General features: G+C 44.9%; 1 protein-coding gene across 1 annotated transcript in view; it reads right to left on the bottom strand.

The window, feature by feature from the left end:
• The window catches only part of LOC104508749 (MICOS complex subunit mic25-a-like), a gene marked incomplete at its 5' end in the record, with an annotated part of 109,066 nt that extends 100,580 nt beyond the window's left edge, over nucleotides 1-8,486 (bottom strand). Inside the window, 3 exons of the mRNA XM_010150473.1 lie at nucleotides 5,732-5,876; nucleotides 7,088-7,157; nucleotides 8,354-8,486. Coding sequence (XP_010148775.1) covers nucleotides 5,732-5,876; nucleotides 7,088-7,157; nucleotides 8,354-8,486 — 348 coding nt within the window. The remainder of the gene's footprint in view (nucleotides 1-5,731; nucleotides 5,877-7,087; nucleotides 7,158-8,353) is intronic.
• Between the last annotated feature and the right edge of the window lie 1,566 nt (nucleotides 8,487-10,052).

Below are 10,052 nucleotides of genomic sequence, written 5' to 3'. Positions count from 1 at the left end.
GAAAGAGTTACTGCCCCACAGTGGCAGTACCCACACTGCATGTGGGAATTAATGTTCTAGTAACCAAATGCATGGGTCATTTTCTAAAGAAAACATGAAATTAATCTGAAAAAAAGAGGTGTGTCATTGCTTTAGTAATCCCATCTAGGTGCTTGTTGCTAATCACTGTAATGTCAATGAAACTTGGAGAAAAATAACTGCATGGGCTTTTTCCTCATTTTGCACTGTGATTTAAAATGAGCCTCCATACTTTGATTTAAATAAGTGTTTTCTGTTTCACCCAGAAAAAAAACTTCAATCAAGAAACATTACAGAAATTAAAGAGCCACTAAATCCCAGTATTTGCATTAGCAATGTCTCCTCCCAGAACCAACCTATTTCCTACCTACAGGCTTCAACTATAAAGAGAAGGGGTTTAGCCCTGCGTGCTATGTTTTAGCTGCAGAGCAAACAGGACCAGCGTAACGGGCCCTGATGTGAGCAGCATCCAAACCATAACGCAAGCTCACAGGAAGTGATGAAAAGTATTGTCCAACTCAAATAGGGAGGAAAAAAAATGACAAGTTTTGATGATGGAGGCCTGACCTCAAGAACAGCAGTCCCACTTTACTGACTGCCCCAAGCTGTCACAGTTTCAACAGAGAAGATGCTGGACCTCAGCCGGTCACCCCAGCTTGTCACAATGATAAGAGATTACACACAACAAAAAAACAGACTAATCTCGAGATGCTTACCTAGGGTTAATCAGCCAGGATGAAGCTGATCCCCAGCTTATCACAAAGTAAATGAAAGCCTTAACAAAATTAAATCATGTTCAGCACCGTTTCTAAAACCATCTTCAGTGCCAGCTCAGCTGCATCCACAGCCAATAGGGCTCAACAGTGGGCAACCCACAGCAAAAAAAGTAAGCAAGAATGGCTTGAAACTTCATCAGTGACCAGAAACCTGAAGAAAACTTTCCATGGATGGGCCAATTGGATCATTCCTCCACACCTACAGCACCAAGAAGCAGCACTATCCCACCTGATCACTCCCCTACTACCACCAAAGCTGTCCCTCATTGTATCAATCTACAAATGGGATGTTTATGCTGCTTTCAACAATTTTAAGCAATTTTACCTCCACATTCTTTGAAACAGAGAAGAAAACTTACCAGTTAAAATGTTAGCAACCACTAAACACTAAACCAAGGGTGGAAGTGTCTAAAGTATGCCACAGTGAAAACCCAAGAGTTCAGAATCCCACATTCCCAGGATGACACCAATACCAAAACCCACTGCCCTGATCAGAGGCATTCCCAGCCATGCTTTCTTCCTTCAGTCCTCTCCTGAATCAACAAGAGGAAATGAGAGGCTCTGAAGGACAAAGAGATTATTTTCGGGCAAGAAATCATCTGAAAGAATCCAACAGCCTATGACCAATTATAATCAGCTACTGGAACAACCAGAGACAAACCCTAAATCCTCGTGAGCCTTTCCTCCCATGCTTCTATTCCGGGCGACGCTAATCGTAACGGTGCAATGCTGGAGCCACCAGAAAGCAAAGGTTGTCATCCAGCAAGGCAGGGAGAAGGGCAGGACCAGGAACACTGGGAATAGTAAGCCGTCTGGCATCAACAGCTGGAGAAACACCTTGCCAGCAAGTTCGGAATTCTGTGTCCAGTCTGTTTTCGCACAGCAAGCTATGCCCGTTAGACTCGTCTGAAAAAGCTAATCACGGTGCAAAGTTTGTCCTACCATCACCCCGTTTCTGAATGCATTCTTTCCAAGTGGGAAGGAAGATGATGACTTTTGGTCAATAACTCTGACAAAGCCATTATCCAAGGGGTATTAAATGGGGAGATAAGAACTTCAGGGCTTTGCACAAATCATATTAGTTCAATTCTCAAATCCGGGTAATGCTTCTTTTCAAAGTATTAATTTCATTTATTCTATTTGCTCTCTCTCTGTCCTGATAACACAGGCGCACATGGCCCCGAAATGAGATCCTCCTATTTTATAAGTTATAATCCTCCCTTTCTAGAGTAGTAATGAGATGTCTTTGCTTAATCGCGTTTATTCCCCCTCCCCATCTTCTGCTTTTCTCCATCCTCATCCCACATTGATTTGTCTCAGAGGTTTCAGCAAAAACCATCAGGCAGGGAGTCACTGGCTCCAAGAGGCTCGTGATGTAGATGCTGCACAGCCTTAGGAGATTAGAAGAGCAGAAAGGTGAAAAAAGAGCAGCGTTGCTCGCTAAGTTTCTGTTGTTGGTAAGAAGGAGGAATTAAGAAAGCCAAAAGAACTGAGAAGTTGAGAGAAGAGGTTTTGATAAACTGGAAATTAAAAAGGAGAAGAATCCTGGTCCGGGGGAAAGGTGAGACTGTTCACAACAGCAAAGCAACTAAATAACTCGACTACGACAAGTTTGGAAGTTCCTTATGCTAGAAATAAAAAGGGATTTAAAGACAGCTGTATTCATTCTTGGATATTTCACAGGAGACATAAGGCATGGTACAAGCATTAGTTAAACACCCTCAGCCCTGCTGTGAAGTACGGTACATATACTACTTGTTGTACTCCAAGTACCCACAGCATTAAACAACTCAGACTCATCAGCACCACAATCCTGCAGTGCTGGACAAGCAAACAAAATATTTTCTCTCTGATACGAGTTCTTCTGCAGCAGCTTAGCAGAATACTTCCATTTGAGACATCCCCCAGGGTTAATCAAAAGCCATATTCACCCAGAAAGGGAAGTGAATGGTGCAGTGTTTCTACTTACAGAGCTGTTTTGCTTCTTAAACTAAAACTTTAAGGGGTTTTACTCAAAACCTAAGCTATCCGGACACTAAGTACCTTGTTCAAATTAATTAAAAAAAAATAAAGATCAAGACAAAAATGTAGAACAGGGCCCAGGTACTTAACTCTAAATCCCTCCTGTAACCAGTGTACCACGTCAAGAGAAAAGAACACACAAAAAACAAACCACACAGTAACAACAGGAAGTTTTAATCTGTACCCGACCCCACAAACAACGAAGTAACTGACCCCAGAAGCTGACACCAAGTTTCCTATCAAAAGTTAGGTCTAGTCCACGCTCTCTTCAGGAACGTGCACTGTGTGAGACTGAAGAAGCACTTCATAAAATAATGAAGCCAATAATAAAGGTCACTGAATAGAAGTCATAAAAAACCAGATTAAATGACAAGTGACGTTCAGCACAATCAAAATCAAGCCGCTTCAAAATACAGCCATCATATTTAGATTTATGGTCTACAAGTTGAAGGAGAATACTGCGGCACTACTGGAGAGAACCGTACGAGAGAAGGCTACTGATCACCAAACTACCCATATGTTAAGGCCAGCTCTAGATCTTCCTGCAAATATCAAATAAATAAAACTTTCTAGTTACATGTAGCCTGATTTTCAATTTTTACTATATTTAAGTGCTGCTGGAAGCAAATTATTCATTTCTTATTTCTTTCATGGAAGTTGTCCCATTTTTCTCTGGCTTCCCTAGTAGGTCAGGACAACAACAAAAACCCCGGAAGTTGTTCTCTTATAAGTTGAAGCCATTACTTTCTAGTGCCATCGGCACCCTTTGGTAGCTAGAGTGCCACTACTGCCTTCTGCCTGAACGAGAAGACTGACACAGAAGAGATGACAGAGCAGCTCACACTAGGGCTAAAAAGCAGAAGCATGAGTAAGCAAGAAACATTCAGCCCTACTCCAAAAGAAGGAAGAAAACCATACTGGAAGACAAAGGACAAATGTGATTTCGGTCAGACTGAGTCAATAGAGTCAGGTAACAATGCCCCAAGGGAAACTGTGGCAAGTCTGGTAGAGATCCCAGTAATTTAAAAAGGCTGGCAAAACCAGTTTGTGCCTAGGAAGACATCTAGATGGACAACCTACGGACAATAACTTTGACCTCATCTTTGCAAGGACAGGCTAGACTATTCCATTTTTAAGGATATTAAATTTATGACTGATGAAGAGATAGTTAAAGAGCAGTGAAATCTAATGGTTTCTCATTCTTGCACCACATTCTGGGCCCACAGTCCGTGGTCACTACTTATCTTTTATGGGTTACACAAGGAGAGCCTGGTCAGATTTTTGCAGAGCATCAAGTATCAGGGCATGCAACATGGCAGGATTAAAAGCTAATTCAGATAACAGCTTTGGTAGGTTAGCAGTCAGGTCCCAACTCAGTTTAGAGGTGCTCTCTTTGCTTCACAAATACTGCCCAACTCTGCCAGTCACACTTCTCCAGGATTACTCCACACCTCGCTGCAGGGCAGAGCTGTACTTCTGAGACGGGCCACATCTTCGACTGGACAAAAAATCCAGTAGCTTCTTCCCCCCACCTCTTCACAGAGGTCTCTTAATTACATTCATAAGGGGAATATTCGCCTTCTAGTGGAAAGGGAGTTAATACTGCATCTGCTGACCCAGTTGTCCTACGCAGAGGAACAGTATCCTCTAGCACCTGCCTCAGACACCACTATTTGTAAGCTCTGCAATCCTGCCACTCCCCGTGGTTAGGGTACAATCCACCCAGAGGAAATCTGCTCTCCTGGATACAGCTGCTGCGTCACAGGACTCTCAGACACCTGTCAATCCAACCACATGCAAATGTTCCCATGGAGTCAAAAAGCACAAAGGGGACCAAAACCTCAAACAGACAAATTCACAGAAGACAATTTCATTGAGGGCTGTTAACCACTCAGGTGGAAACGATGATGGCTCTTGGTGAAGAGGCCCCTAAGCCCCAGAACAGCAGACACGGCAAGGGCAGACGGGTGGGAATCCCAGTCTGTATGACCAGGCAGTTGGAGCTGACGGTGGCAAGCACAGTCCCACCTCACACCCTGACCCCTGGTACCACCACAGCTCGGGAAAAGGGGCAGTTCCAGCCAGACTCCGACTTGTGTACAGGCAGTACACCACTGCCACAGCAACGTGACTGTTTACAACGGTGTAAAATTGTATCACGTAAAGTTAAGCACCCACAACAACACCAATCTACCGTAGTTAGAAGCTTTTTGCACTGCTCAGTCCCATCTCGCGGTACTTTTGCCTCCAATAACCCCACGGGCTATCTCAGCAACACCAAGGTGCCTGACTAACGGCAAAGGCTGCAGCAAGAAGTCCCCAAAAATAACTGCCTACTGGGCAAGAACAAATTGGGTTAGGAGCCAGTGGTGTGTACAGAAGTCGTTTATGCTTTCTGGTCCCCAAAAATCAGTCTTAAGCCTACTCCAAAATGTTACAGTACTTGACAGTTTTATATCAGTTCCTCTGTTACCAGCATTAGAAAAAACTCAGAACACAACTCTAGAAAAACAGAACAAAGCTTCAGGATAGATCAGGCCAGCAGAATCAGATCCTGTACAGATTGACACATTCATTTCATACACTTGATAGTTTAAGAGAGTTCTCTCAGCTCAGACAATGACCCCAGACACACCACACTGACCTGCCACAAGTAAAGCTGTCCCCAGCACAGTCAGTGCTCATGCCTTGCCCTGCAAGCTCGGCCTTCGCGTCACCGCGTGACACGCTGGAAGCACAGCTTCCCGGCTGCTCTGCAAGCCACACGTTAAGTGATGAATTAGGAAGCGATGAGTGCTGCAGCCTAATGCAAAGGTTCTAAGCTCATCACACCAGTGACATTTAACAAATCCCCCCAAGCAGCAGCAGTTTAGCCTGTCCTGCATGGAAACATACTGGGGCTTTTTTTTACTCACCAGCTGGGCTGCTCTCTGCCTCTCCTCGGTAGCATTGTTCCTTTCCTGCTGCAGGGCAGTATTCAAGGCCTCACTGGCTGCTTCCCTTTCTCTTTTGGCCAGCCGGAGCAGCTCCTCTTGGACCAGTGCCTGCTCTCGCTCATACCTGTATGAGCATCAAAGGCAAACAGAGAGAAGGAGATCAGCAGACTTCTGGCAACAGGGTCACAGCTTAGCATGGACTATCCCTGCCCAGAGCCAAAACACAAATCCATCATCTATTTGACACAGTCTGCTCACAGCCCCTTGCAGGAATTCAAAAGTCCAACCAACTTTAAACATGACCTGCAACTTCAGTGAGATACAGCTCTAGCAGCACAAGTAGACTTAGCATCACGTAAACTTATTCTTCAGTTATATTTAACTCTATTAAGCACTCAATTATCACCTGGAAACAGTGAGAATAGAAAGTAGTAAGCTAGATAAATAGACACTGCTTAGGAACAGATTAAGAGACATGCACCAATAAAAGGAGTTAGCCTATCTGACAGTGCTGCTCCTCTGCTCTACAAGGGAAAGAAAATTCAGTAACGTGTATGCAGCAGCAGCACTGAGAGGAGCATCCTTGTCACGTCCATAGCCTGGACACCTGAATCTCAAACAACCATAAAGGAAATTTTGTCCAATTCAAGCCTTGGAAATTCCACATGCAAACAGAGATTGAGAAGTGAATCACAGAATAAATTAGGTTAGACAGGACCTTATAGAGTTACCCATTCCAGCCTCCTGCTCAAAACAGAACTAACTTCAAGGTTAGATCAGGTCACTCAGAGCCTTCTCTGGTCAACCTCTGACAATCTCCAAGGGTAAAGATTCTGTACCCTTTTGCTGCAATCTGTTTCAGTGCTTCACTGCACTCACTGACTGCTTGGGGGTTCCCTCCGCCCTCCCCCCACAATACCCAGCCAGAATTTCCATGCTGTGTCCCTTGTCCTTTCAGTGTGCACCTCTGAGAACAGTCTGGCACTGTCTCTATTTTACTACTTTAACAAGTTGAAAAGAGTTAGATCTCCCTTCTTTGCCAGGCTAAGCCAACCTAAGTTCCCTCAGCCTCTCTTCTCCCACGCCTCTAGCTTGCTGAGGTCTCTGAGTGGCAATGCTGCTCTCCAGCACAGCAACAACTCCTTCAATCTGGTGTCATTCACAGACTTTCTCAGGCTGCATTTCAGTCATGTGTTCCATGGCCCTTAACTGGAAAAGGTTTCAAAGGGGATTCTCAGGCACTAAACCACACAGGCATTGTGCTTGGACTGAAGTAAAACATATGAGTATAGTTTAAAAGGAGCTAAACTATTGTCTTCAAGAACTTCACCTCACCTCCTGTACAGCTCCTGCTCTGCAGCAGAAGACGTCTGACCAGAGTCACTTGCCATCGGTGGCGGGATTCCTAGAAAGAATAGAAACCTGTGACAATCACAGCACAAAACAGTCCTTCATCACATCATAAATTTGAGGAGAATGTTATATGTGAGTGTTATCCCATCAAGAGAAAAAAAAAACAATGCACCTTGAAAAGTCTCAAGAAAATTTAAGTTTGATAGATGGACTTCGAATTCATCAAACAAAGACGCAGACAGGGTCGTCTTCAACAAGGCACGCTGAACACAGCATGCTACAAAAGCTTCTAGGGAAGGATGCTAACTCCCCAAACCCTAGTTCACACTGAAACACAAGCATGGTTTCAGACCTACTTTCCATTTCCTTTCTCTAGTTCCATTAAGTCTTCCCCTTAACCTCCTGCTTTCCTTGTAATTACAAGGGATCCCACAAGTGGAGATGACATGATCTGATGGAGTTCAGGCCATCCATAAGGCTGAGTCCACTTTCAGGAAAGATGAAGGCTAACAGCAAACAAATCTGTGAAAGCAAAGGCCTGGTTGCCTATCCTTATGTTAGTCTGGATTCCTTAAACAAATCCACACTGATAACGTATATCCACATGCATTTGAGAACCAAGAGAAATCAAATCATTTTCTGGCCTGTAAAGAAAGAAGTTCAGAAACCAAGTTTCCATCACCCACCTGGCAAGCTGTGCTTCATCAGCTTATCCCTCCTTGTGAGCTCATTTCCAAAGAACGAAAAACACTATTTCCCCCCCATTCACAATATACTGTCTGCGCATGCAGAGGAGATAACCAGACACTCTGCCAGGAAGGAATGGCACAAGAATTCTGCCCTGCTTATTGCATGTTCATCTGCAGTCCTAGAAGAGTTCACAGAACGATACAAGCTACTGAAGTATTGGAGAAGGGTGGTAATCGAAAGATGGAGAAGGCAAGGACCTAGAAACACAAGCTGTCTTCACGTCACACAGCAACAGAACTAGAAGCATAACATTTCGATTGCTCCACCTGCCAGATGACACAGGTACCCGTCAGAAACACAGAGAGGACATCACAGGACCATGACATCCAAGGCATCCAGCGATGCCAGTATCCACATACACAGCGTTACAGGCTAATCAAAGAGCTCCTCTGAACAAGGTGCTTCTGAAACATGCAGGTGTACTGTGCAGCATCCAGAGGCAGCGCTACTGAGACGTGTGTCAAAGCAGCCCGCAGACCTCACGGGGACGGACAGTACCTGTAGGAGATTTGGGTTTCCCTTCTGCAGCTGGTGAAGATGGGGTAGTGCCACTGGATGAACTGGGCAATCTCTGGTTCTCCCTCCTGCTTTGAGGGGATTCTTTCATTCTGTTCACGACATCTTCAGTGAGCTGCAACATACAGACATGGGAGAGAAATTAATAGAGCTGGCTCTTAATTTGTATTTCACTGTAAAAGCTCCCAGTTTGTTAGTTCCCATGCTACTGCAAAGGTGTTGCCAATTCCCTCATTTCAATGCCACTGTCCTTCGAATCCAGGTGGTACATCAACCGGCATTTTAAAAAACACATCCCCTATCAGTAAGTGATGAAACCTCCAACCTACTGATGCTGAAGGCTTCACTGGACAATGACAATCTTCCACAAATGCTAAGAAAGGTGGAGAGCACTGCTAAACCAGCCAACCCCTTGAGCAGGGACAGATTTACTGGAAGGAAAGGAACTAAGCAGATTCTAAGTCTGTCCATCCATCCTGCTTCTTCTTCCCCACTCACATAAGGTTGCCAACATTTTTGCAATCTCAACTTCATTCTCAGCCCCTGACTTAGGTGCAAACCCACAGAGAAGAAAGAAAAGTTAATTTGAAGTTTTCTGGCAATTCAGTCCAAGGGGCTTCTCACAGCACTGTTAAAGACTGACCCCTTCCTCCTCCCAAGGTCAGAGGTTCTGTGCTGACTGTTCTGCCTCCAGAACAAGATGAAATGAGGCCATTTCCCCATCTAAGCTGGTCACAGTAGAAGATATTTTCAGCTATGCCACTGCTACCCAATTTAACAGCGTTTTTAACATCTTCATTATACATTGTTACCATGCCAAAATCCTGTTCATGGGAACTGGGTTTTAAAAACACAAATCTCTAAAAAGCCAGTTAAGGGAAGGCTCAGTGGAACTACTTTTACGGTCACAGCTGCAAAAAACCAAACATAGTACTAAGAATGGGGAATGATTATTTTATTTCACCAAACAAGCAAACAAAGAAAATAAAAACTTCCACTTCAGGAAGTCAAACAGAACTACCAAATGGTTTGGGTTGGAAGGGACCTTCAAGATCATCCAGTTCCAAACCCCCTGCCATGGGCAGGGACACCTTCCACTAGACCAGGTTGCTCAAAGCCACATCCAGCCTGGCCTTGAAGACATCCAGGGATGGGGCATCCACAGCTTCTCTGGGCAACCTGTCCAACTGCCTCCCCACCCTCACTAGGAACAGTTTCTTCCTGATGTCCAATCTAAACCTCCCCGCTTTCAATTTAAACCCGTTACCCCTTGTCCTGTCCTTGTAAAAAAGTCCCCCCCAGCTTCCTTGTAGCCCCTTCAGGCACTGGAAGGTGCTATAAGGTCTCCCCGGAGCCTTCTCTTCTCCAGGCTGAACAAGCCCATCTCTCTCAACCCGTCCCCATCGCAGAGGGGCTCCAACCCTGTAAGCATCTTTGTGGCCTCCTCTGGACTCCCTCTAACAGGTCCGTATCCTTCTTATTTTGAGGGCTCCAGAGCTGGACACAGAACTGCAGGTGGGGTGTCACCAGAGCAGAGTAGAGGGGGAGAATCACCTCCCTCGAACTGCAGACCACACTGCTTTTTGATGAAGCCCAAGGTACGGTTGGCTTTCTGGGCTGTGAGCACACATTACCAGGTCATGTTGAAAAAGGTCTACAAAGATCACAGCTCATTTAAGCT

Source organism: Eurypyga helias, unplaced genomic scaffold (assembly GCF_000690775.1).
Source record: "Eurypyga helias isolate BGI_N326 unplaced genomic scaffold, ASM69077v1 scaffold5024, whole genome shotgun sequence".
Classification (NCBI taxonomy): domain Eukaryota; kingdom Metazoa; phylum Chordata; class Aves; order Eurypygiformes; family Eurypygidae; genus Eurypyga; species Eurypyga helias.
This window is presented reverse-complemented; position numbering and strand designations above follow the sequence as displayed.